General features: G+C 32.8%; 2 protein-coding genes across 10 annotated transcripts in view; one reads left to right on the forward strand and one right to left on the reverse strand.

Moving 5' to 3' along the window:
* Nucleotides 1–27,156, reverse strand: part of LOC105227557 (transcription factor IIIB 90 kDa subunit) — a 44,153-nt gene that overhangs the window by 15,283 nt on the left and 1,714 nt on the right. The gene's annotated exons all lie outside the window — the stretch shown is intronic.
* LOC105227556 (BTB/POZ domain-containing protein 6-B) lies at nt 2,255–26,938 on the forward strand. 8 transcript variants are annotated; one of them, XM_011206952.4, is made up of 7 exons: nt 2,255–2,726; nt 18,060–18,631; nt 23,186–23,716; nt 23,789–23,939; nt 24,005–24,221; nt 24,288–24,745; nt 24,808–26,938. In XM_011206952.4, the coding sequence occupies exons 2-7, from the start codon at nt 18,232–18,234 to the stop codon at nt 25,334–25,336; spliced, it is 2,286 nt and encodes a 761-aa protein (XP_011205254.2). In that variant the 5' UTR covers nt 2,255–2,726; nt 18,060–18,231; the 3' UTR covers nt 25,337–26,938. The 8 variants fall into 8 exon arrangements, with proteins under 8 accessions (XP_011205254.2, XP_011205256.2, XP_049306586.1 ...); XM_011206954.4 differs by having other exon boundaries at nt 23,792–23,939; XM_049450629.1 differs by lacking the exon at nt 2,255–2,726 and adding an exon at nt 4,136–4,157.

The raw sequence follows: 27,156 nt of genomic DNA on the forward strand, positions 1-27,156 counted from the left end.
TCCAGAACGCAGTGAAGAAAATATAGCAGCCGTAGCTAATTAATTCAACTGCTTGTATGAAAAACTTTTTGATTTGACGAGGATTTCAAGTAATTTGGTACGAAGACCTCAACAATTTTTAAAAATCTATCAAAAACAACTCAACTCCAACAATTTAGTTAGAGAAGTTTTAACTTGTCATCGCTCAATCGGATCGGTGTCCTTGCCGTATACTTAGAAATCTTACAGGATGTCAGTTATAGAGTCCTAAACATTATTGTGAAGTTTCCAAAAGGCTTTATCGATCTGTGTGTTCCCATGTCAAGTGTAGTCTCCATCTTATTTAAATTATATTTTATCGAAATAGATCAGTAATTACTCGTAACCAAGCAATTTAAGCGACCTAGGTTAGTTTAACGTAATATTACTTAAAGAAAAACGACTAATAAGTGTTGATTATAATTAAATTTATTCCTTCCATTAAACAGCTATGCATATATAACAAAATTATAGTAATTTGTAAATTATTTAATTTAATAAGTTAGGCTTAAAATATAAAACCAATAAATACGGGCATATATGATAAACCAAATAATCAAATGCTAGAGTTGATTGTACGGTTTTTAGTTGGTTTATATACAAGTAAATATCAAGGTTTCAACTAATAGCAAAGATTATCGCATTCGACATGCATTTGAACATGTTTTACACCTCCGAAGGTAGTGTAGCGGAGCGTGAATCAAAGAGAGGGTGAAAGAAACGTTGCCAAAGGCAGCCCGGCAAAAGGTAAATTATGTAAATAGGTGGAGATGTGCTAATTTGACTAAGTAATCATTAGTAATGATAGCAGAAACTGAAAATTTTATGGGCAATGAAACAAAAACAACAACGTGGATGAAAGTAAACAAACGTGGAGACGCAGCGGAAATGTTTAGAGGCAGGTATATACGTACAAATGTATTTAATGGGCTTGCTGGGTGATTACTAAATAGTAGCTTAGGAGTGAAGACAGCAGAGGTGGTGCAGCGTGACGTATGCGTGTCGTCGCGTTTACAATCAGCTGTGAAGTGAACAGTGTTGCCACCTAATTATTTTTTACTCTTTTTTTATATTTTTGGAGATATCACGACATATTTTGTATTATAGTTAGAATTGGCTAAAAAAGCTTATCAAGCTTTAGATTTTCTATAAAATAGACTTGATTTACTAAGTAATAATATTTAAAAATATAATATTAATATTTTGACTAGTCCAGATCCACATAATTTGGGACAAATAGACGTCTTATGAACTTACAAAGAATTTCTAAAAAGCGAGGTCTAATTGTAGATCTATATTAAAAATTGTGGGCAAAGATATTGTTTCGAAAATTTAGTAACCGTGAACATTGGAAGATATCTAGACCCAATTTAGGCTTAGTGCGATTTACTACAGACAAGATTATAATGTTTTTTTAGAATTTTAAAAATTTTTCTTATGACACGAAAAAATAAAATCTAAAAAAAATTTCAAAAGCAAGCTTAGAAAAAAATTAAATCGGCTCAGAAAATTAAAAAAAAAAATATTAAATTCGTAATTTATCGGACTTTTATATAAAGTCTTTAAAACATCTTGTTGAAAGAATAAAAAAAATTATATTAAAAAAAATTATTTAATAGAAATTAAATTTATATTTATTCTAAAGAAAAAAAATTTAATAAACATTTTTCTATATTTTTATTAAATTAAGTAGGCTCAGAAAATTTTAATTATTTAATCCCTAATTTAATAGTCTCTTGTATAAAGTCTTTAAGACATCTTGTCATAGGAATAAAAAAAAAATTTTTTTTTCTAAAAAGAACTATATTTTAATACAATTTTTTTGCTATATTTTAACAATTTAATAAAAAGGTATTTACTTAATGCATCAACTATTGAGTAAGAAAGTAATTAATAAATTATTAAAAAATTTATTTCTAAAAAATTATAAAATTTTCAAGTATTTTTATGTTTTTTTTTTGAAAGTTTATGAAAATAATTATTTTTTAAAATTTTCTTATTTTTTAAATTATTAAAAATATTTATAATTAAATTATTTTATTTTTAATACGGCAACGCCGCTGCGAAACACACATCTCACACTTAATTTCTGAGCTCAGCATAATTTCGTGCTCAAGGCGAAACCACAACTCAGGCACAACAACAACAATAACAACAACAGTGACCAACTTCAAAGTCACGACGACGATCGCAGCGACAACGCAAAAGTCAGCAACATTTTGCTGTTGTCTCAGCATTGTTCATAACGCAAACGTACGTTGACTCGAGCGAGTCGTTGGTTGGGCGATCGGTGGATGGCGCGCGCAAATCAATCGCTTTAAAAACGAAATTCGCTGTGAACATTGTGGCGAAGTGTATAAGTACGAAACAAATAATAAAAGATAAAATTAATTTTAACAAAAAGTGTTAAACAGCAGCAAAGCAGAGCGTCAATTCGCGCACAGCTGACTTGTATGCGCCGGTGCGAGCGAGTTTGAAACGAAAAGTAAATAACAAAAGCAAATTAGTGTCGAATCAGGTTGAGTGCGTGTGCGCATGCGTACCTATGTATAGTAGTGGACGTGGTCAAGTGCGTGAAGTGCAGCGTCCATACGACAGAAAGTCGGCCGTATGGTCGATTTGGCAGCCAATTGGTTAAATAGATATACAAAGCGATATTGATACGATTTTTACGCGTGCATAGAGTCAATGCTACACGGAACGAACGGGTTAGTTGGTGTGATGATTACGTAGTGTTTGCATTTCTATATTTGTTTATAAGTCATTTGATATGTATGTTTGTATATATATTTCTATGTGTGCTTTTCGAGCAATATCGATTTGAATGGGGTGTTGTTGTTACAATGCCTTGGCATGTGGTGCTAAACGCAACAAAAATAATAAGTGTCATACTGCTTATATAATAAAAAAATATTATAAATATGATGCTCAGTAACTGTTAAAAAAAATATAAAAATTATATAAAAAAATTATGTAAAAATTAAATTAAATGTCTTACAAATGAGTGAAACATTTTTTTCGTCAATTTCGTTAACATTTTACAGAATCTAAAAACAAAAAAAAAAATGTGCGAAAAAATTTCATTATACAAATGCTCTTAATATATAAAATTTATATAAAGTATTCAATGTATAACAAATTATTAAAAAACTTCATATACATATATGTATGTACATATGTATATAATTCAACAAATTTAAGATGAAAAAATAGTATAAAAAAATTGGAAAAATTCGCCTTTTAACAAAAAAATAAAATAAAATAAAAAATAAATAAATTAAAATAAAAAAAATAAAATAAATTAAAATTAAAAAAATAAAAAAAATTAAAATTAAAATAAATTTAAAACAAATAATAATTAAAAAATTCAATAATAATAATAGAAAAAAAAATTGACAGTCAAATTTTTTTTTTAAATAAAGCTAATCATAAAATAATATACAAAAATGAAATTAAAAAATTACAATAATAATAGTTAGAAACTAAAGCTATAGAGCAGCCACCATTAACAAAAAACTTCACCACAGTTGATAAGCACAATGAAGCAGCCGGGAAACCCAAAAAACCAGTTTGAAAGAGCACAGTGATTTACCAATGAAATATAAATGTTGATTGTTGATTATTTCTTAAGCAGTAAAGTAATTGTAAATAAAAAATACAACTTTTTTGGCGGCCTAAATGTGATTTTTTTTAAATAATCTTTTTAAATCACTTTCCATTTAATTTTTTAAAAGTGGAATGTACTAATTTTCGTAATTAAATTCTCAGAAATACTGAAGCTAAAAATCTCTTATTTGCTATTTTTGGTGGATTTATTACAGAAAATAAATATTTTCTGCATTAAAAAGGCATTGAGTGCCTCTTTGGAAGAAGTGAAGTGAGTTTCCTAAGTGGAGCTTACACAAAAAAATTATTTCATTTGCAGCTCAAACTTCCGCTTCGCCGTTTAAAATGCAGACATATGCATGTATTGTGTTTTGTTTCTAATTGCTTGCCAGTATAAATGCAACAACAACATCATATGTATGTAAAATAAATCAGAAGGTGTTAATTGGCGTGCAATTAGTGTGGCAAGCTCACATTTAAGTAGTTCTGTATGCAGTAAAAACGTGTTTTTATATGTGCCGTTCCTTTAAACGGTAAATAAATTATAGACTATTGTACAAGCGACTATTAATGATAATTAATATTAAAAAAAATACATGCAGAATATAGAAAGAAAGTTCGCAAAGCAATTTGGCACTAGACACAAATTATTTCATAGAGAAATGAAGTGTTGGAGATTTTTGAAAATTAACTCTAAATCGACTCACATCACAAAAAATAATATGAAAGATCAGTAAGCATGTACAGTGAAGTATCCGGAAATTGTAAAAATGCAGAATATTTAATTATTCATCAATATCTTTTGAAAAAAACTGTAAACGAGTCCAGTAAGAACGCGTTTTATACCCAAACTAACCACAATAGTCATTTGAACAGACTCTCCAGAGATGTCGAACTTCACTTGCTATCTCTCTAACACTTGTTGACGATTTACAAGCACCATATCCTTCACTTTTTTATACTCTCGCAACAAAGTTGCTAAGGAGAGTATTATAGTTTTGTTCACATAACGGTTGTTTGTAAGTCCTAAAACTAAAAGAGTCAGATATAGAGTTATATATACCAAAGTGATCAGGGTGACGAGTAGAGTTGAAATCCGGATGTCTGTCTGTCCGTCCGTCCGTCCGTGCAAGCTGTAACTTGAGTAAAAATTGAGATATCATGATGAAACTTGGTACACGTATTTCTTGGCTCCATAAGAAGGTTAAGTTCGAAGATGGGCAAAATCGGCCCTCTGCCACGCCTACAAAATGGCGGAAACCGAAAACCTATAAAGTGTCATAACTAAGCCATAAATAAAGATATTAAAGTGAAATTTGGCACAAAGGATCGAATTAGGAAGGAGCATATTTGGACGTAATTTTTTTAGAAAAGGGGGCGTGGCCCCGCCCCCTACTAAGTTTTTTGTACACATTTTGGAAACTACTATAGCTATGTCAACCAAACTCTATAGAGTCGTTTTCTTCAGGCATTTCCATATACAGTTCAAAAATGGAAGAAATCGGATAATAACCACGCCCACCTCCCATACAAAGGTTATGTTGAAAATCACTAAAAGTGCGTTAACCGACTAACAAAAAACGTCAAAAACACTAAATTTTACGGAAGAAATGACAGAAGGAAGCTGCACTCAGGCATTTTTTAAAAATTGAAAATGGGCGTGGCACCACCAACTTATGGACCAAAAACCATATCTCAGGAACTACTAGACCGATTTCAATGAAATTCGGTATATAATATTTCCCCTTATGACACGTACGAAATATGGGTGAAATCGGTTTACAACCACGCCTTCTTGCAATATAACGCTATTTTTAATTCCATCTGATGCCTTCTCTGTATAATACATACATTAGGAACCAATGATGATAGCGGAATAAAACTTTACACAAATAATTTGAAAGCTGAGTAAGCATGTGGAGTGAAGTATTCGGAAATTGTAAATAAAATGCAGAATATTTAATTATTTATCAATATCTTTTGAAAAAAAAACTGTAAACAAGTCGAGTAAGAACGCGTTTTATACCCAAACTAACCACAATAGTCATTTGAATAGACTCTCCAGAGATGTCGAACTTCACTTGCTATCTCTCTAACACTTGCTTTTGACGATTTACAAGCACCATATCCTTTATCATTTGAAGAGGTCGAAGATCGTCCTGAACGAGATATGACTTCAACGATCGGTCGACCGCTTGAAGTCTTTGTATCACTCGTAGGCATGTGTTCTTGATACGGTCGATAAGTATTTTTACAATTTCCGCATGATTTTTTGCCACAATGCAAATTCATTTTTGTGATTTTAAATCCTGCAAAGCTATGTTAAAACTTTTTGCCTTTGTTAAGAAATATTTTTAAGATCTTGACTTTCCTTTTCCTGTTAGGTATTGTATTCATTATAGAAAAGGTAAATAGTGCGACTAAAAATACTTTAAGACACTAAAATTATATTTGAATTATAAACAAAAAAATAAATCCAGTTTTAAAGCTAGAAAAAGCTTAATTTTGGGAAAATTTGTGGTTAGAAATATGAATTTATGCAAAAAAAGACAAAAGATCAACGAGTTTACGACCTCTTGTATAGTATTCAAATTCTCTTCAATATTTGTAAAAAGCTTTAATTTGACAAAGCTAAATTTTAACAAAACAAAGCGACTAAGATAATAACAAATATATACTTATAGTAATACATAAAAAAAATACATAAATATATACATATATGTATAAAAAAATATATCATTAACTAAATCGATAAACGTTCAATGGTATAAATAAAAACCGGCAAAGTCAAGGTGAATACAAGCAGGTTTTAGTTATTTTCTAACCATCAATGCTGCTACGCCGCTTCTTTTTGAGACTCGTGCAGCAGACAACATTTTTGGCGATGTGTTAAAGGTCTTGCGGTGCGGCGTCTTTCTTTTCAAAATACGTTGACAAAATCACGTGGCTATTTACCTATACCAAATATGTGTATATTTATATTTGGTTGAAGGTAACTGTGCTTATACATATGTAAGCCCTTGAGCTATGTTTTGTACTATGGTGTGTGTATATTTGGAATTAATGAATTTATTAAGAATTGGAAAAGGTTAAAGACGCTTAGCATATGCGCATAAATTAGCTGGCAGCAATATTTTAAGTATATGGTAGAATTCACCAAATACTGAATATGCAGTTAGCCTACGATTTATGTAACCAGAGAAATTTCAATACGAATACATACATATGTCCATAAACAATGTAGAAAGAGTACTTGAATTTCAGAAAAATATAAACAAACACAAATGTTGAATATTTAAGAGGTTAACGGTGTGTTGCAGTCGTGAAGTGCAAGAGAGTCAAAACTTTGGACTTTTATCGTAATTATCATGCGTGGAACTTGACACTCTCAATATCGGAAGAACCAGTTACAATTTTCAGAATTCGTATTTTGTCTACTTTGAAGCTGGCAGCAGAGCTTTTAAACTATAAGCGATGTAAATTATGTATCAGTTCTGCAGTGTAAGTGTCTTCGATGCGCCAAGCGTTAAAAAGTAGCGAATCGAATGAACTACCAACTACTATGCTAACAGACTGACAGCGTTAGTGAGGCAAATTGGGACTGACATATTCTCCGACACATGCACGATTGGGTTGCGTTTCTTTCTTCTCGTGTACATTTTGTAAATTTTCTGCGTTGCAGTAGTGTCTGTGCCTCACATTTTTTATAAATATTTAAATTTTTTCTGCCTCAAGCATTCAAAAGAAATTTGTATTTTTATTTCTATCAGCAATTTTTCATTTGAGATCTTTGCAATAGTAAAACTGGTCTAAAATGTAACAAACACAGCTTGGTGGTATTAAAGAATGCCTACAGACATGCTATCGTATAGAATTCAAATAGCTAATTTTGTTATTGCTCTCAGACACAAATTTTTAACAAAAGGGCAGTAGTAAAGATGACGAGGAGAGAAATGGCGAATTGATAAGTTTTGTACCATCTGATCAAAATTGACCCGGACTGACGCTACATTAGATTTTCGTGTATTTTACATACAAATCCTTATTATCGGAGAATCGACAAGGTTTATGACATGTGATCAAAATTGACCCGGACTGACACTGCATTTATTTCATTTATTTTACAAATCTTTACTATTGCCTTTCAATATGTTATAGAAGCTAATGAAAGCATATCAACGTTTAATCAAATTTCGCACACATTTTTTATAAGCCTCGACTGGCATGCCCTGCAATACCTTCAGCGAATTTTGGTTTTTTCAGCTTCGGCTCATATTTGGAATGTCATAATGCTAGATTGTTGAACAATTTTCATGTAATATTCATAAAGCCTCGTTTCGTTACCGATAATGATGAATGCAGAGACCTCAGCTACATAGGTTCTCAAGCACCTCTTTTGCGATTTCTACTCAACATCGTTTTTGCGAAAGCTTTAGGTCTTTTGGTATGAGTTTAAGCTTCAAATTCATAGGCTTTATACCCAAAACATTAATCAAAATGTACTGAATCAATAACATAAGATGATGAGTTGTTGAGATCCTCTACTGTTTATCTGACGCCAACATGATGATTTTTAATAACTGTTTCTTTAACTTTTTCAAATTTATTGCTATTAACCGAGTTGGATGGACGATTCATATGAGACAAGTTTTCGATGACTTCACGGTCTTCTTTGAATACTTTGTGCCACTCAAATACCATACTTTTATTCGTGATAAAGTAGACTCCCTAAAATACTTCTGCAACATTTTCAACGATTTCGTATCCATGATTGAAAAAACAGAATTTCAAGCAAACTTGTTGTTCAATATTTTTTTTCATGATAAACTTTTCGCGTCGTAAACAAACAGCTGCCTAACATACACCAACTGACATTGGAGTTTGAACTTCGCAAGAACATAAAAAAGGTGGTACCAGTCTAGGAAAAAATATTTATAAAATGTAAGCAAATTATTCGGTTAACCCAAAGCAGTTTAAATAGAACAGTCCGAATCAAATTTTATGATATATGTATACATTGTATATATAACCAAAACTATGAGACTTTAGCTAAAGAAACACTTTTATACTAAAATATTATAAATTTTCCTGCCTGAACACTATTTTCCGCACATTTTCCATTAGTGAACCTTCACTTTACAAATATTTCCCATACAAATATTTATTCACACACACACTCATAACTCATAAATTAATTTAGTAAACACTATATGTAACGTTAAATAGTATGAATTTTAGCAAATCATTAATTTTGTTGCAACATGACTTTAAGAAAAATCGACAATCAACACTTTAATCACATGATCACATGTGCCTGCCAGTTCGAGTGCAAGTGTGAGCAAAAAATAGTGTATGTTAGGCAATGAAACGGCGTGAAAATGCAAAGGGCCCATTCGACAGCTGTGATTAAGCAAAAATTTAACGGTTTTCTAATATGTTCTGCAGTTTTTGCGGCGTTCGGACGCCAAATTACTCAATGCCGTTGCGGCACTTCAAGTCAAATCGATCAAATGATTTGGGTTGTGGACAAATGTTGTTGCTGCTGTTGGCGCAAATTAATCGCTCAAGTGTAAAGAGCAACTATAATAATTACAAATACAAAAAAACACAAATACGAAAAAACAAAAAAGAATATGAAAGAAAAAAACTCACTTAAAACACAATAAACACTGGGAATAGTTCAACGACAGTCTAAGTATGTTGTATGTTTGTATGTGTACAAGGCTCGAGTTTAGTACCCTATAAATAAGATATATACGATGAAATAGTTGTTATGATGCTTTAGGTTCAGATGTTGAGTGTGCATTAAGTCATAAACAAGTCACGCTTAATAATATTTCATAATGGAAGTGCTGTTATGAACAAGAAAAAGAAGCTTTAGTGGGTGTGAAATTGTTAATTGCTACATATTTGTTTGCGGATTATCAAGAGAACAATATGTTCTTTTCTAATTAGAAACTTGTAGTATATTTTAAAATTAATATGAGTTAATAATTCGAAAGAGTTAATATCGTGCGACATTGTAAACCGACTGATTTAGTGACAATACAGGTCGCATAACCTGTACTGTAACTTAGTTTACAATAGGTTAGGTTAAATGATTGCACGTGGACTAGTATATGTAGACCTTTCTGCAGCAAATACAAAATGCGCTTAATTTCACCTCCCGCCATCATCGGTGTGATGTCTAAAGGTATGCCACATATGTGTTTAAGTCTTGATTTCTCAAACGCTGGTCAGTCAAGTAGGGAGTGTTGAGTTGTTTCGACGGCATCTTTTTCTATACAGTTTCTGCAAACATCGTCTGGTAAGATTCTCAACTTTACAGTATGCGCACCAATAGTGTAACGGCTGCTAAAAGCCCCACAACTAGAGAGATGCTATTGACAGCAAGGTTAAGCACTCCTCGACCAACCCTGAACGCACTATAAGTCAGTTCAAGGCTAGTATCGCCGCTCTGCTATCTGAGTGAATGATCACTACGGAATCGTTGGAAATGTTGCAGACGTATTTGATGGAGTCTACTTTGACATGAACGCAAGTATTTGAGTGACCGAAAGTATTCAAAAAGGATTATGAAGTAGTCGAAAACTCGACGACAACATCGAAAAATAACAGTGTTTGATAATTGTCATCTTAGCATCAGAGCAATCGCAGAAGATCTCAACATCTTTTGTGGATCGACTCAAGACATTTTCGCTATTGTTTTTGGTATGAAGAGTGTAATCTGGATTCATGCCAGAAGAACTAAATCTTTCGCAAGAACGACGTTTAGTAGAGGTCTCAAAAGCGCTGCTTCAAGACGTAGCTGAAGTCCTTACATTCGTCAAAAACATTAATTCTGTAGACAAAACATTGGTTTATGAATATAACGTCGAAACTGTCCAATAATCTAGCTATTAGTGATCCAATGAATGAAATAACAGAAACCGAAAAACCAAAATTCGCTGAATGCATTAAAGGTTATCAAAGTCGAGCTTTCAAGCGGTGTATAGAAATTTGGATTAGTCGAGATAAATCTTGTATTGATTCGGGGCCTATTTTAGAGACGATAACAAAATATTGTATTAAAATACGTGGAAAATATAGTTGGGGGGTCTCATATGACAAATGTTTGGAAACACAGGAAGTTTTCAAACCAATCTTTTTTTTTTTTTTTTTTTTCTCATAGAAGGTACAGCATTTCAAGGGTCTTTTTACATTTTTTATACCGAGATTTGTGAAAACATGTCTTTAACATATAACCAAGAATCCAACTCCCACCTCTTCATTGGCACTGTTGGCTGTAGAAATGCAAATAAATAATGTCAATAGTGTAACGACAGTTGTAATACCCCAATTGTGCGACCGGTATGTGGGTCGTACGTTTTACAACAACACTTAAATCGACTGCAAAAAGCAAAAACAAAAACGCCGCAAATGGCCAAAACATCAATTAGCAATGAGGTAATAGCAAAGAGCACAGTTGACGAAATGGTGTTATGGTCAAAATTTTGCATGAAAATCAAAGCAGAGGAGCAAGAAACGCGAAAGGGCGCCAAGTGAAGACAACAACAATAACAAAGCTGCAAATGCAGGTTTACTGTCGGTGGGAAATCACGAGATAGCGAGCAACTTTGCATGTAATTATAGCAATAAAATAAGAGAAGAGATGAATTTGAATGTAATTAAATGGGAAAATGCGAAAAAGGGAAAATAAAAAAGTAATAATTCATAGACGAAATTTATACTTTACAAATGGAGAGCAAATGCAGCTGAGAAAATTTTTGTGTGCCACACTGGCTGCTGTGCTTTGTGTCATTAAATAATATTAAATAATCATCAAAGTCATATGAAATGATTAGTGAGGACCTTTTTGCTATTTTTATTATTATTTTCAATTTATATAAATACTTACATATTTTTTTTCTTTAATTTTCATTTGCGCGGCGTGCACCTTTAATGAGCGAGATGGCGCGCTGTAATTAGCGTTGGCGACTCTCAGACACTGGCTACATCTTCATTTAATTTCTACACGTTAACTAGCTGTACGTAATCAACGAAATTTATGTGAATAAATATTTGTACACACATACCAATAAACATAAGTGCTTATATAAGCATGAATTTCAGTCAACGGATTATACAATTGAATCGGATAATAAATGGCAAACAAAAAATTGGTTAATGGGTATGCCGGTAGGGCGTTAGCAGTAAATACCACTGTTGATATGTATATGTATGTATGTATGTAGGATAAAATAGTAAAAAAACAAATAATTACAATTGCGCATGCGTACCAGGGCGCGTACGGACAGCGCGCGATTTAAGCGATTCAAAAAAAAAAGTACGCACAAATTCACAAATTTAAAGCTAAAAGCGTTTATTTGTGCATATGTATGTACGTAAGTCCATAACAACAAAATGCAAAAAAACATGATTGCCGGAAACTAAGTTGGCATACCAATAACATCTTCTTAGCAACACTGCCACTGCCGTTCGACTACTAATCAGGCCTCTGCATATGCATTTAATGTATTTCAAGCACATATGTACACATATTCATACATATGTATATATATAGCTGTGTAAAGACAGGCGAAATGGGCGGAGAGGTGAGCGTGAAATTGCACGCGCCTGGCATTATAATTCGATTGATAATAAAAAATCATTTGCGACTATTTGCTAGGCAAAAAACACGGAATGGCAAGCAGCAAACGGGAGCGCAAAATGTACGCAGATAAATACTGAGAAATAAAAAAATAAATGAAATTAAAAAATAAAACAATATTAGAAAAAACAAGAAAAACGTTAAATTCGGATCCACCGAATTTATATAGCCTTCACAGGTGTATTTTTTTAAGCATAAAAAGGTATAAAAATATTTATAATATGATTTTGATCGGTCAGTTGTATGGCAGCTGTATGATATAGTTGACCGATATCGGCAGTGCCGACAAATAAGCAGCTTATTGAGGAAAAAAAAAGTTTGTGGAAATTTTCAGATCTATATCTCAAAACCTGAGATGCCACCATTTTAGTCGACCACTTTTTGCCATTTTCCGCTAGAAACATTATTTCATCAGTGTGAATCGAACGAATTTAATTTTATTTTTTGGTTAAATGAAGCTTAAAATCTCACGTTTCCAGCACTATATGGTATGACACAAAATACGAAAGGACTTTTTCGACTAACCAAAATATACTCTATAGGGTCTTCGACTTTTTCATTTGAGTGTTAAAAACATCGTGTGAAACTTAATATACCCTGTTCAGGGTATAAATATTAAAAATAAAATAATATACGTTATAAAAATTAAAAAAAAAAATTAAAAAAAAAAAAAAAATATTAAAAAAAAAAATTAAATAAAATAAAAAAATATATTTTTCTTGCGTCACAACCATCGCTACCGCCGTCACCCGGTGACGAAGAATAATGAGGGCTTTGAGCCACTGAAATGTGATGACGTTTTTCTTAATGCACGCAAATTCACATTCCCCTTTTGCATTTTCTTTTCATTCACACATTGCTGCTACAATTGGTGCTATTGTTTTTGCCCCACGCTGCTCTCAGTACCGTATAGTCAAGGCGAAAAAATCATTTTGCAGACACATTTATAACTGTACATATGCAGAAATGCGAGAAAAAGTTGGAAGGCGTTGCATAATTCATACGTGCAAGCGCCAGCATCAACGCTGCTCTTCGCCGTCATGGGGACGGACATTAGCAACGGCGGCTGTGTCAAGCCACCAGCGGTGCCATCCATGGTATATCGCATCGGCAAACAATAAAACCTTTTTGTATAACGGTAATAGAGCTTTTGCATGTAGTTTGCGGCACTTGCTGTTTTTATTGTTTGTGTTGGTGTTGGCTACCGCTGCTGCTTGAGTTTGGCGTTGAAAATGTTGGTACCGTATTTTTGTATGAAAATATTGTAATGATGACGAAAAGGTGCAGCAATTGTGGACAATAAATGATATAAGGTGGTCTGTATAGATATGTATATTCATTGAGGTGTTTTCAAGATTTTTACAGCAATTTTGCCACTGATGTTAAAGGCTGTTTCTTGCTAATTTTGGTTAGCTAAAACCGAAAATATTGTAAAAAAGTCTTATCACGTGTGTTATAGTCAAGAGGTGTAGGGGTCAAACTACCACCATTTACTAAAATGACAAAAATAGCTATACGTGATGAAAAATGTTTGAACTCAAATTCGTATTCAAGAGCTCTCAAATACGCCACAGACCTCTTTACACCTTCGCAAATTTTTCCTTCAGATTTGTTGACTAGTGTCATCTTTACAAGAGGTGTGGTATTTTTGCAAGCTGTTTTGTCCAAATTACAAAACTTAGTTATCTTCAAACGGCTGCTACCACACTATCAAGCAACTTGTTTGGAAAATGTTAATTGGATACCTGAAGGGATAGTCCAAATAGTCTACGTAACCACTACAGTCGTAAAACTACCCCGAATGAGTTTGGCATTATAACTGACCAAGTAGTGGCACCTTAGCAGTATTGTTGGGAATATTTTATGATGACACGACAACAACAACAAACCACTTACATACTAAAAAGTAGTAAGATTTTGTTAATAACTTTAAAATTCGTAATTTATTCTTCAAAATCTATGTCACCCTCCACAAAGTAATCACCCTTGGTCCCAATACATTTATGTCAATGCTTTTGCCAATCCACGAAAAAGTTGTTTAAGTCGATTTCCTGTAGCGATTCACGAAAAATCAATGCGGTATCCGACGGTGCATTATCGTAATGCAAAAACCAAGTGTTGTCGACCCGTAATTCCGGCCTCTTTTTACGAATAGCCTTCGGCTTCGGCTTACCTTTCCTAGTATATTCGGCCGATTGATCGTCTGTTTCCGGGTCGTTAGCAGAGATCCAAGACTCATCGCCAGTAATAATATGTTTCATGACATCCTGGTCGTCGGAAAGTATTGTTGCACAGACGTTAACGCGAAGCTGTTTAACGAAAAAATTTAGTGATTTGGAAGTAATCGTGCTTTCACTTTGCTTAGAACCAAAATGATCAAAATGGTTTTCACTGGTCTTTCCGTTATTCCAACGGTGCCAGTAAGATCTCTGATTGTTATGCGTCGATTTTCAAGCACCAATTCGCTTGTTTTGTTGACGTGTTGATGATCAGTTGATGGTAATGGCCGTCCTGGGCGTGATTCATCGTCAAAGCGTTCTCGACTCTCTTCGAATAATTTGTTTCAATCCAAAACACTTGCTCGTGCCAAACAATTATCAGCGAGGGCCCTTTCCAATATTCCAACCGTTTCGGCACTAGAAAAATTTAATGGTACTTCTGTTTTGAATAATTTCACTCATCGTAAAAATCGCCGAATACAGTTTGGTTACTTCAGAAAGACAAGCGTATACTAAACACTAATGATTATTTTGATGTGACATTTGGCACAGATGTCACTGACAGTCATACCAACCTAGAAAAAAATATTTCGACGAATGGGTTTTCGCGCGAAATTTAAATTAAAAAGTCTTACTATTTTTGCCCACAGTACATTTTGGATTTTCTACGGAAAGAAGGTTGTTGCTGCGTTGCCATATTTATGGTAAATTGTTGATAATAAACAAACCAGCGACATTTGATGACAGAAACAAAATTTTAAAATTGCTACAAGCTAAATGGCAAATTAAAAGACTTTTAATAAACCAAAATTAAACAATCAGATAAATATTTTTGAGCAATCAAAAATAAGTAAACTTCACAATAATTTAGCAATAATTATATACAAAAACAATGATTGCAATATAATGATAGTATAATTACATTCGAAGCCAATTACTGATACTAAGTGAATAAAATTGTAATTGAATGTTTATTTCGAAATAATTATTTACCCAATACCTTTTCATATAGTACGAGTATATTCTTAATAGTTTCTGACTTATTATTTTCTAAACTATTGACACCCACGCAAATTGTCAGAATTAAATGGAATTTAAATAAAAAATTGCCACTAATTAATTTATTTTTTATATACAGTCAGTTCCTTAAAACGTATCATTATTGGTGAGAGGTGTGTTTATGAATTTGAATTCGAAACTGTTCAACAATCTAGCAAATAGCGCTACAAAATGAGCCGAAACCGAAAAAAAAACCACAATTCGTTGAATGCACTAAGAGTTATACGAGGGTTGCTATATATATTTCTGGCCTAATAATGAAAATAGGCATACTTGCATTGATTCAGAAGGGGTCTATTGTCAAGACGATAATAAATATTTATAATAAAATATGGCTTTCGTCCGTCCGGATCAAATTTGATCAGATGCCACATAGCAGTTAAGGTTTGCCGCACCAAGAAAGCTTTTCTCAAAACAGTGTTTTTCAAATTTTTATCCATACAACCACTTGATTCGGAAATTTTATTGCAAACTAGAATTTATAAAAAACTTTGAATAAAAAAAAAAAAATTTTAATTTCTATTTTGACATGGTATTTTCTAGTAATACATGAAAGTAAAAAAAAATCACCGTTATCTTAAAAAGCTTCAGTTTTATTTGGTTCTGCCTTCGTTATATCAATATCTCCTAAGAGAGCACGCCATGAACTTTTGTTTGTTTGCAGCGGAAATTAGTTGAAAAAATTAAAAATTAAAATAAAATTGAATTAATTAAATTTCATTACTTGTTCCTATATTCAGTGTCTGTGTTACTATTGCATAAAAAGAAGTGTAAAGACCACGAAAGATAAAACAAATTATTTTACACTTGAAAATATAAGTACACAGTAAATGCGGAAGAGAGAAGAAACAGGTGAGAAATGTGCATGCTAATGAAATACCAAGCAATGCAAATTGTAAATAACGAATGTAATGAGTACGGTTAACTAAACCAAAATACAAATATCATCATATCGGATATAAGACTCATACTAAATAGTCAATGTATGCAATGCAAACGCACATGTTTGTATGTAAGCATGCAACTTCCTGTAACATGAAAAGCCAAAGCAAGGTGAAAGTGGCCGAAAACGGATTTGAGGAAACGTGAAACTTCGGTTCGGTGATGGAATGAAATGTGAAATGGAAAACAAAAACGCGGAAAATATGACCAAAACAAACAATGAAATGATATATGAGCAATAAACAAAAAAGCAAAAAAAAAATAACAATAATGGATACAGAAAAAATTTAATAAAAAATAAAAAATTGTGATAAAAGTATACAAAAAAAAAATTAAAAAATTTAAATTAAAAGTAAAAAAAATTAATTTAAAAGTAAAATAAGAAAACAAGTAAGAAAGAGAACTGAACATTTCATACCTGCAAGGATTAAAGCCGGGGTAATACTTTCTGGCACAATTAGGCTTGTTAGTTATATAGGGTCTAGGGCAAATGTTCAACCTAATTTATAAGAAAATCAACCTTTTTCAATTTTATTGAACTAACTCACATATCAACCAATATACTATACATATGTGGTATGAAGTCACTCGGAAATTCGAAAAAATTGTATGTTAGGCATATGTGGGCTAAGGGAAGTATTGACCCGATTCAACCCAATTTTAAAAAACAAACAGACATAGGGTTCTCTTTAAATTTCAATTGCATATCTCTAACATTGACCGATATTTTCGGTAAAAAGTCAACTATAGAAACTGGGTCCTCATATTCAGGACCTAGGGGTTTGAACAGTTTTAGTTCGATTTGATCAAATTTTTAGTAATAAAGTGTTACACCCCAAAGGCACTATTCGTGCATATTTTTTCCTTATATTTTAATTGGTTCTTGATTTGTATTGGAAGTAGGCGTGGATTTCACTTAATTTCGTACTGTAACATAGGAGGGTCAAAGGAATGTTATGTGCCGAATATGGTTGAAATCGACCGGGCGGGTCTCGGCTTCACCTAAAAGTGGGCAGTGCCACCCACATCGCCCAATTTTGGTCCCTGCTCCTTTAAAGTTATCTTACACCATTTCTGGGGTAAAATTTAATACCTCAGGGTAAAATTACCGTTAGCAATCTCCAAGGATCTTCCACTATCGGTAGAAGCCACGCCCACTTTTTTTAATTTTTAGCCAACAAGTGGAATTCCGCCCGTCATCCTGATCATTTGTATATATGTATGTATGTAAATACATAACTCCACATTTCCCTCATTAAGCTTTAGGTGTAACAAATAACCGTTAGGCGAACAAAACTATTATACTTAAAAATTATAAAACATATTAATACATAATAATAATTACATATACAACTATAAAATAATAACTAAAGCCGCTAAATGTGAAAAAATCAACCAAAAAAAATCTAAAATCAAACAAAAAATCGCAATGTCATCCAATAAACATAAAGAACAAGTAATTTGTTTCAAAACTAAAATTAAATTCATACTATACAAACGTATTTTTCGACTATACTAAAACACACCTATTTAACACTCAAAATGTATCTCTTTTCTGCTTTCAGATCGCATTTGAAAATATTCTCACACACAACCACACATACTCGCCTACCCACTAGGAACAAAACACAAGCACAACTGCCAAGCTTCAAAGAAATCGTGATATATAAATTAGAGAATTATGCAATTTAGTTTTATAATGTCGACGACGTTTGTCTGCGTTGCAGCGCGTAGAAGATGATCGAAGCCTTTGCCAATAGTTTGGGTAGTCATTTGGGGCGACATCTATTCTACTGGGCAGCGTCCCAACCGGAAGTGAACGGTCTCAATCTGCGTCTCACCGAGCTAATCAACAAATTCCACGGTCCACTTGAACGTGGCGTTCAGGTACTGGACCACCTGCTAACACTCGAGGAGGAGGACTTCAACGGCCACTGGGGCAGCGCGTATCGGCACAGTTATGAGCCCGAATATGCGAGTGACGATGGCAATCAGGAAGTGCTTCAACACTCAGCAAATAGTCGTGAAATACTGCTACCGGCCGCAGCAACAACAACGACAACAGCTGGTGTGCTAGCAGTGACAAGTGGAAATAATGTAACAAATAACAACCGCATCTCCACCTCGAATCCAAATAGTGAGTTTAATGAAATTTCATATGGTTACATACATACATATAGGCAAAGTGTGAAATTAACAAGTTTGTGAACCTTGGATTAGTTGCTTGTGTGTTTATGGCAGTAAAATATCGAAAAATCAAAGTTAGCACATTTAAAGTTTCAATGTGCAGACAAATATATTTATTTGACTATATACACACATAAATATGTGCATATTTATCTATTTGTGTGTATATACATATGTATATGTATGTGTGTTTGTATGTTATCGGAAATTGGTAATGAATTTGGTAGAGGTCATCAACTTTTTTGACAGCATTTAGCCAAATATTTAGCGTCTTCATACTAGAAAAGCTTAGTAGTCAAAGTGGCCATCGAAGATGGGCGCAATAAAGAACGTAATGAATAAAGTAAGCAAGCCTTGAAAAAAGCTATAATAATTATAGTAAACTAAAAGCAAATAACACTGTCTTTTTCGAGGTTCAGTTTTGGGCCGAAGTTTGTAATAGAAAATTTCGATAAAAATAGACAGTTGTGGGATAAGTTTTATGAAACTAAATAAAAAAAAATAAAAAAAAAAAAAAATTAAAAGAAAAACATAAAAAAAAAAACAATTAAAAAATTAAAAATAAAAAATTTATTAAAAAAATAAAAACAAAAAAAAAATAAAATAAAAAAAAATTAAAATAAAAAAAACTAAAAAAAAGAACTTAAAAAAATTTTAATTCATCAAAAATTATTGCAAATTCAATACATTTGAATTTTACTTAAATTTTATGCAAATTTTTAATTTTCAAAATTTCAATAAGATTTTCTCATGTGATAAAAAATTATTTGGCATGCGTCTTTTTTTTTGACAGATTTTTTTTCTTTTTCAAAACACAAAGGTGAGAAAATTTGAAAAAAAAAAATGTAAATCTAATGAAAATTTATTATAATTATAATTAATTAAAAAAATGCAATTTTTAATCAACCATTATTACTTAAAAAAATAATTAAAAATGTTTCAAAAAAATTGATATATGTATCAAAAATTTATTATAAACACTAATTTGTTTCACAAATAATATCTTTATCGCATAGAACAGTTTTTTACATTAAAGTATATGTACATACATACATACTTTTTGTTGTAATCTTATGCAGTTTTTTTATCTGGTTTAATTGATTAATTTTTTTTTCAATTTATTTACTTTAATCTAGGTTTCGTTAATTTTTATTTTATTTGTTTCATAATTTTTTATATTTACTTTAATTTAACTATCTGTGACTTCCTTCTGGGATATTTTTAAATTTTCTTAAAATAAAAAAACACCAGAGGCCACTTTTTCGAATGGCCAGTTTCTTGTTGTGTAACTTTTGTACCAAATTCGAGGAGTTCTAATCGGTACTATAACCTTTTTGTTGTAATCTTATGAAATTTTTTTTTCTATTTGGTTTAATTTATTTATTTTTTTATATTTTATTTTAATCAAGGTTTCGTTATGTTTCTTTTTATTTTAATATTTTTTTTTTTAATTAAAATTTTTTTATATTTTTTTTTATAATTAATTTATGTTTCTATTTACTTTTATTTAATTTTCCTTTTTTGTCTTCCGAGATATTTTTAAATTTTCTTAAGTCTGTTTGGTCTCTCAATAAGATCAATTAATAATCTTCCACCTACTAGTCTTCAAGAACATGCATACAGCCTACAATGTTTTCCGGTGTGATGGCGTGGACCACTGAACGTGAGCTCTTATGAAGGCCATAAATACACAAAATATGAATTATTTATTGCTATCTTGGCAAAGTAAAGAATCAAATGGATAATTTTGTAAAAATGACATGATTTGACAATGAAAAGCGAGCGATTTTTCCAAATAAGGAAATAAATGTGTAACAAAATATAATACATTTGAATGCAAAAAAAAAAACTAAAACGAAAAAAACTAAACAAATGTTTATTGTCAAAAAACTCAATTTAAAATATCGTTTCAAAAACCTGCAAAAAAAAATCATTGAGAAGTCTCTTCAGACACTTTAAACGCATTATTTGCTTAAACACTCAAGCATTCAAACTAAAACACTTTGAATGTCAATGAACAACAAGTAGTTAAATTGTGTTGAATTGAAAATCGTAAATGATAGTTTAAGTGTTGTTAATAACAGTTAATTCATTACCAAACTTATTTTCAGATAGCAAATCAATTTTATGTTCTTTTGAATACTTAAAACAATCGTTAAAAAGAAATAAAGTTAATTTGTGCAAAAGTTGAGCAGGAAAATTGAAGGAATCAAAGGAAATTGATAGGCAAAATTTTGTAATTTCAATGTTGGTACTGTTTCATATCTATGTATGTATATTGTCTGATTAAGCAAATAACTGTCAAATTGCTAATTATTGCAATAGGCATTGTTCTTTTTAAGTTCCGAACGGAAGGCACGTAATATGCGAAATTGGAAAGTCCATATAAATGTACTAAATGATGAACACAATGTGAATTAACTGAAACATTTACATACACACACATATGTATTTCAAAATGTACGTGTATGTGTATGAGACATTACAAAAACTTATGAAAATCAAGCCTCAGAAACTGATTTAAAGCGAACCTCGCTTTAGCCTTAAATAAGGCAACTTGACAGAAACACTGTGTCCAGTATAAATTATTTTTGTTGTATATGTAACAATAACAAAAATTGCAAAAAAAAATTATATATATATAATAATTATATTACAACCTTCTATTAATAAAAAGCATACATTTTTTTTAAATTTTCAAAACTTACTATTTCCGACTTAATATCTCATTAGCTGAACTGTATTTATTCAAAAATATTTATTTGAAAACAACATGCAACTCTTAAAACTGACAATAATGTTTTCTCTTTCATACACACGCGACTACAGAACGTAAAGAGAACACAATTTAACAACATTGCCAGATTGTCAAAATAGTTTACAAGTATTTTTTTCAAGCATTTCAAACAACATCGCCACAAAACTAGCACAAGCAAAACTAATTTATTGACAAGTGGCTACACCACTTAAGCTCCAATTGCCTTTTCTCTCAACCACCATATTCGCAGAACAGAAATGCAACCTAAATGCAAGGGAAAATTTATACTGAAGTGAGTTGAAAATGGCAGCTATGAAAATCAAGGAAAAAAGTGTTGATAAATGAATTTTAAATTGTAAAAAACACAACAGAATTGTTGGAAAGTAAAAGGAAAGACTGTGGTGCTTTGAATTATTATGTTAAATAATATTTTGTGCGTTTTTTAGCTGCTCTAGTGCATACTTGTGAAACTTTTTTCAAGTTTTTGTGTATACTTTTGTTCGCCACAACCAATCATATTGCAAGTCCTTGAGCGTAGCAATATTTTCAATGGCGAATAACAATAGACTTTCGCTAAAGTCGATTAATAAGCGTAACCAGGAGGCGATGTCGCATTCACAAATGAATGCTTGGATAAATGGTATGTGTATGTAATTGTTGGACAGACTCTTATGAATACTTCCTTTCTAAAAATAACTATCAAACTGTTTTTGTTTCTTTATTGTCTTGCGTGCTGGTGGAGTAGCGGATATTAAGTGTGCATATTGATTTTTTTATTACTCCTTTGCATTATTCCGTTTTTAACTGATCAAATGTGTATTTTGTTTTTAATTTAAAGAAGTGCAGATGATATAATGAGTTAAGTTTATAGGTAAATCGTATGCAGAAGAACGTATAATAGCTATTTAAGCAGGGCCCTGGTATTAAATGTATGTATACAAAACATCTAAAGATTAAAAAAATAATGAGGCAATGGGGAATATGCCGTACGGCCTGGTTAATAATGTTTCTATAAGCAACAATATCTATTGCCTTGCAATAATTTTAAAAAAGTACTTGATATGTAAAGTATGTATTGAAAAGTTCTAAAACTAAAACAAGTAAAATGTGCGAAATTTAGCACTATTGTAGGCCTCTCTGCAATTTCTTACAACTAATACAATTCTTAGAACAAATCGCCGATGACGAAACAATCGGGTTATTACTATTCTGAAACTTTTAATAAGAATAAAATCAGCAACCATTTTATTTCCAATTTCAATTCGCAAATAACTGCGTATGTGTTCAACTTTCACTGATAAGAAGTTACATTTTTTTCACCACAATGCAATTTTACTCTTTCCCAAAATCATAATAAAAGTCAAGTCGCCTTCGAGAATCACGTCAAACATTTCAAGTGTCTCGTATTCGTCACAACAAAATAAAGAAGCGCATTTTTTGAAATAATAATGAAAATTCAGTGATATAAACAATTAGAAGATAGTGAAGTTAGCATATTTATTTGAATATACATAGTCATATACACGTAAATACATGCATACATATGTATTATGATGAGCAGAAACGCAAACAAGTCAATGACGACGGGTAACAAATCGGCAAGAGGGAATTTCGATTTTCGAAAATTATTTCGCACTAATACGACTAAACCAAATTGTAAACATGCACGTGTGTTATCTACATTTCAAGTTCACTAATCTATATATATACTCTACACATCTTTGTTTACAAATATTGTGTTTACAGTGGAAACACTAAACAATGGTAATGGGCTATTGCTATCGCCGCCACACAACAATTCTGCAAATAATCACCATCAACAGCAACAACAACGAAGCGCCATTGCAGCTGCAGGTGCCGGCGCAGCAACGGGTGGTGGCGGCGGCAGCAGCGGCGGAGGTGGCCCTACCAGCGGTAGCGGTACCGCAACGGGCGGTGGTGAGCATAATATACAAATAACCCAACCAATCAGCGCACCATCATCGCCCCTAGCGTCGCCTGGTGTTATTACCAGCTCGGCGCTCTTCTGTTTGCCATCGAGTTCCTCAGGTGTTACGTCAGGCGGTAGTAGCAGCAGCAGTGGCGGCGGTAGTGGCAGTGGTTCGTATGTGTGTTCAGCCGGTGCTGCAAATCAAATAAGTAATGCAGCTATGAATGCGGTCGACACGGCTGATCCCAACTGGCAGGCCACCAAAGCGACGGTGCTGGAGCGGAATGCGGCTATGTTCAACAATGAATTGATGTCGGATGTCAAATTTGTTGTGGGAGGAGAATTCGGTATGTCTTGAGCATTATTTTGTTTAACATTTCAAAATGTTCATATGTGTTTTTTCAAATTATTTACGCCAGCAGATTGTGTACAAACAATACCGGCACACAAGTACATCTTGGCCACGGGTAGTTCGGTGTTTTACGCTATGTTTTATGGCGGTCTGGCCGAAAATAAACAGGAAATTAAAGTGCCTGATGTGGAGCCATCGGCGTTTTTAACGCTGTTAAGGTAATGCTGAGCAGCAAATTGTAAAGTTCAAAAGAAAAACTAATATTTTTGTTATATTCACGCAGATATTTATATTGTGATGAGATTCAATTGGAACCTGATAATATATTGGCCACTTTGTATGCAGCCAAAAAGTATATTGTGCCACATTTAGCGCGCGCCTGCGTCAATTATTTAGAAGTCAAATTGACGGCAAAAAACGCCTGTCTACTTCTCAGTCAATCGCGTCTTTTCGAAGAGCCCGAGCTGATGCAGCGTTGCTGGGAAGTAATCGACGCACAAGTGCGTAACATAACCTAAATTATTACTATTCCAATCTTAAAACTGTTTTATAATTGTTGTTGTTAGGCCGAAATGGCGATTAAATCAGAAGACTTTGTCGACATCGACCTCAAGACATTCGAGTCGATATTGTCGCGTGAGACGCTCAACTGCAAGGAGATACATCTCTTTGAGGCAGCGCTCAATTGGGCTCTGAATGCTTGCCAGAAGATGGGTGTTGACGTGACGGCACCGAATAAGCGCAGCATGTTGGGTCAAGCATTGCATTTAATACGCATACCAACCATGACGCTGGAGGAGTTCGCGAACGGCGTCGCACAGACGGGCATACTCACATCACAAGAGACTATTGATATATTTTTGCATTTTACCGCACAATCAAAACCGCATTTAAGTTTTCCTACACGTGCGCGTGCAGGCCTCAAAACGCAAGTATGCCATCGCTTTCAGTCGTGCGCTTATCGCTCCAATCAGTGGCGTTATCGCGGCCGTTGCGATTCCATACAATTCTCTGTGGATCGCAGGTTTGTACTCGTTACTTAAGTAACAAATATTATGTGCATTTAATATGACATTTTGTTTACAGAATCTTCATTGTTGGCTTCGGCCTGTACGGTTCCTCGACCGGTGCTGCTAATTATAATGTAAAAATTGAATTGAAACGTCTGGGACGCACGCTCGCAGAAAACGATACTAAATTCTTTTCGGATGGCTCCAGCAACACATTCCACGTATTTTTCGAGAATCCCATACAAATTGAACCCGAGTGCTATTACACCGCTTCTGTCATACTTGACGGCAACGAACTGAGCTTCTTCGGTCAGGAGGGCATGTCCGAAGTATGCATGGGCAATGTAACTTTCCAGTTTCAATGCTCGTCGGAGAGCACAAACGGTACCGGTGTGCAGGGCGGTCAAATACCAGAACTGATATTTTACGGGCCAACAACAGTAACGGCATTAAGTTCACCAACTAACTCACTGTGTCCCACACCAATTGGTGCAGGTAGCAGCGGTGGCGGCGTTTCGAATAGCGGTGGCTTACATGTAAATTGTGATGACTTATTGGGTAGCGGTAGCAGTGACGGTGGCGGTAGTGGCGCATTGAGCGCATGAGAAATGTTCGAAATTTGCAAGAGCGATGATGCGGAACTCTATTGAGCAGTGCGTGCGTAACAAATAATGGCAATCTATGGTTTTTCAATGTGAAATTTACAAAGAAACTATAATGATTAAATAGTTTATACATAAATACATACATATAAATATATGTAGGTAGTAGTGGCAAGTGAGCGAACCGACAACCAAATACAATTAAATACAGGCAATATTTACAAATACATACATACATACAATGAAAGGAATACAAGTAATGCCAAAAGTAGGCCATTGCAGGCAAATTGTTTTCCACAGAAAGTAAAGTTAAAGTTTGTATACAAATGTATGTATAATAATGCAATTGAAAGTCAAAAAAAAGTATGTGTAAGGAACGCACTTCCTTCGTTTGTTGGAGGTAAGGTTAGGGGGAAAAGGCAATCAAATTTGGTTAAACAAATTCTAAAGGCACAAAAAATACTAACAAAATCTGTAACTAATATTACACATGATTTTCAAAGACTTGTAGAATGTAGAATTTTTGAGAAGAAAACGTACACAATAACCTGGGAAATGAAGTAAACAAAGAAGCAATTGCATATTACAGACATACCTACATACATACATATATGAATTCATACATTAAAAAACCAAAAGAAAATCTAAATCAAAAACAAAGGAAAGAATTTTACAAAACAAAAAAATAAGTTATGTATTTATCTAAAATATATCCTGTTGTAGAACGGCACAGGGTCAGGCTATTAGGGCGAAAATGTTTAAAAAGTTTATATGCATACAAATTAACACATACACATACTATATACAATTACATGAAAACATATACATACATATATAAATGCATACAAGGCATATATTAGTACTTTTTCCACTAGTTTTTTCATATACCCAAAAGAAATGCGAGAAACAAAAGTATACTTATACTATATTCATACTATATACGCAACTATAATGCAAAAGTAATGATATTACAACTCTTTTTGCCTAAATAACATTACATATTGTAGTAATAATGAGTTGAATTTGCGAGTAATTACGAGTTTCATTAGTAATGCAATACATTTACGAAAATACATAGTACATTGAAAAGGGTTTGCACGCATCACAGTCGAAATAATCAATTAGTATTCACGTAGCATATTAGCGTTTGTCCTGTATACATGGATATAATCATTATGAATATTGGAATATTTTATGCTTTTTACTATGATAGTTAACGCTTTATGAATTGTTTAACTGTATTTCCTTTCAACGCCTTGCATTTGTGCTGAATATTTTTCAAGCGCCTTTTTTTGTTCTCATTTTCCGTGGTTGTGTTGCGTTTTAGCATTAAGAGAATAGGGGAATGGCCAGTAATGAGTTAACGCAGCAGTTCGGTGGAGTGTTGGACTTATGTACATATATTGCAACTGCTATTTGGCTAAACTATTTGAGCTTTTTTGATTTTAAAGATAAGTTATGACTTTTTGTACTATTATCTACATATATAAAGATATGTACTTTTTTAGATTTTTCACTGCTAAGGTTTAGTTTTTTTATCTACTACAATCTGTCGATATTACCTTTGAATAATATTTAATAAAAATCTTTAAGATTACTTTGAAATATATTTTCTTGATTCATTATGGAAAAGTTATTAAGGAGTGGTGCCTATCATCATGACTATCAATATGGAATCCAAAAAAAAATTAACACTTTTTTATAAAAACAAGAAAAAACATTAACTTCGGTTGCATCGAAGCTATAATACCCTTCCAAATAAAAAAGTTTACATATTAGCACTTGATTTAGACCAATCAGTTTGTATAGCAACTATATGCCCC

The sequence above is a fragment of the Bactrocera dorsalis genome, chromosome 2 (assembly GCF_023373825.1).
Source record: "Bactrocera dorsalis isolate Fly_Bdor chromosome 2, ASM2337382v1, whole genome shotgun sequence".
Classification (NCBI taxonomy): Eukaryota; Metazoa; Arthropoda; class Insecta; order Diptera; family Tephritidae; genus Bactrocera; species Bactrocera dorsalis.

Excerpts from the sequence above, each read along its gene's own strand:
- LOC105227556 (XM_011206952.4), top strand. The coding sequence starts at position 18,232 with ATGATCGAAGCCTTTGCCAATAGTTTGGGTAGTCATTTGGGGCGACAT. Across the intron at positions 23,717-23,788 it reads TGTTGTGGGAGGAGAATTCG|CAGATTGTGTACAAACAATA; the intron begins GTATGTCTTGAG and ends TATTTACGCCAG. Across the intron at positions 24,746-24,807 it reads CAATTCTCTGTGGATCGCAG|AATCTTCATTGTTGGCTTCG; the intron begins GTTTGTACTCGT and ends TTTTGTTTACAG.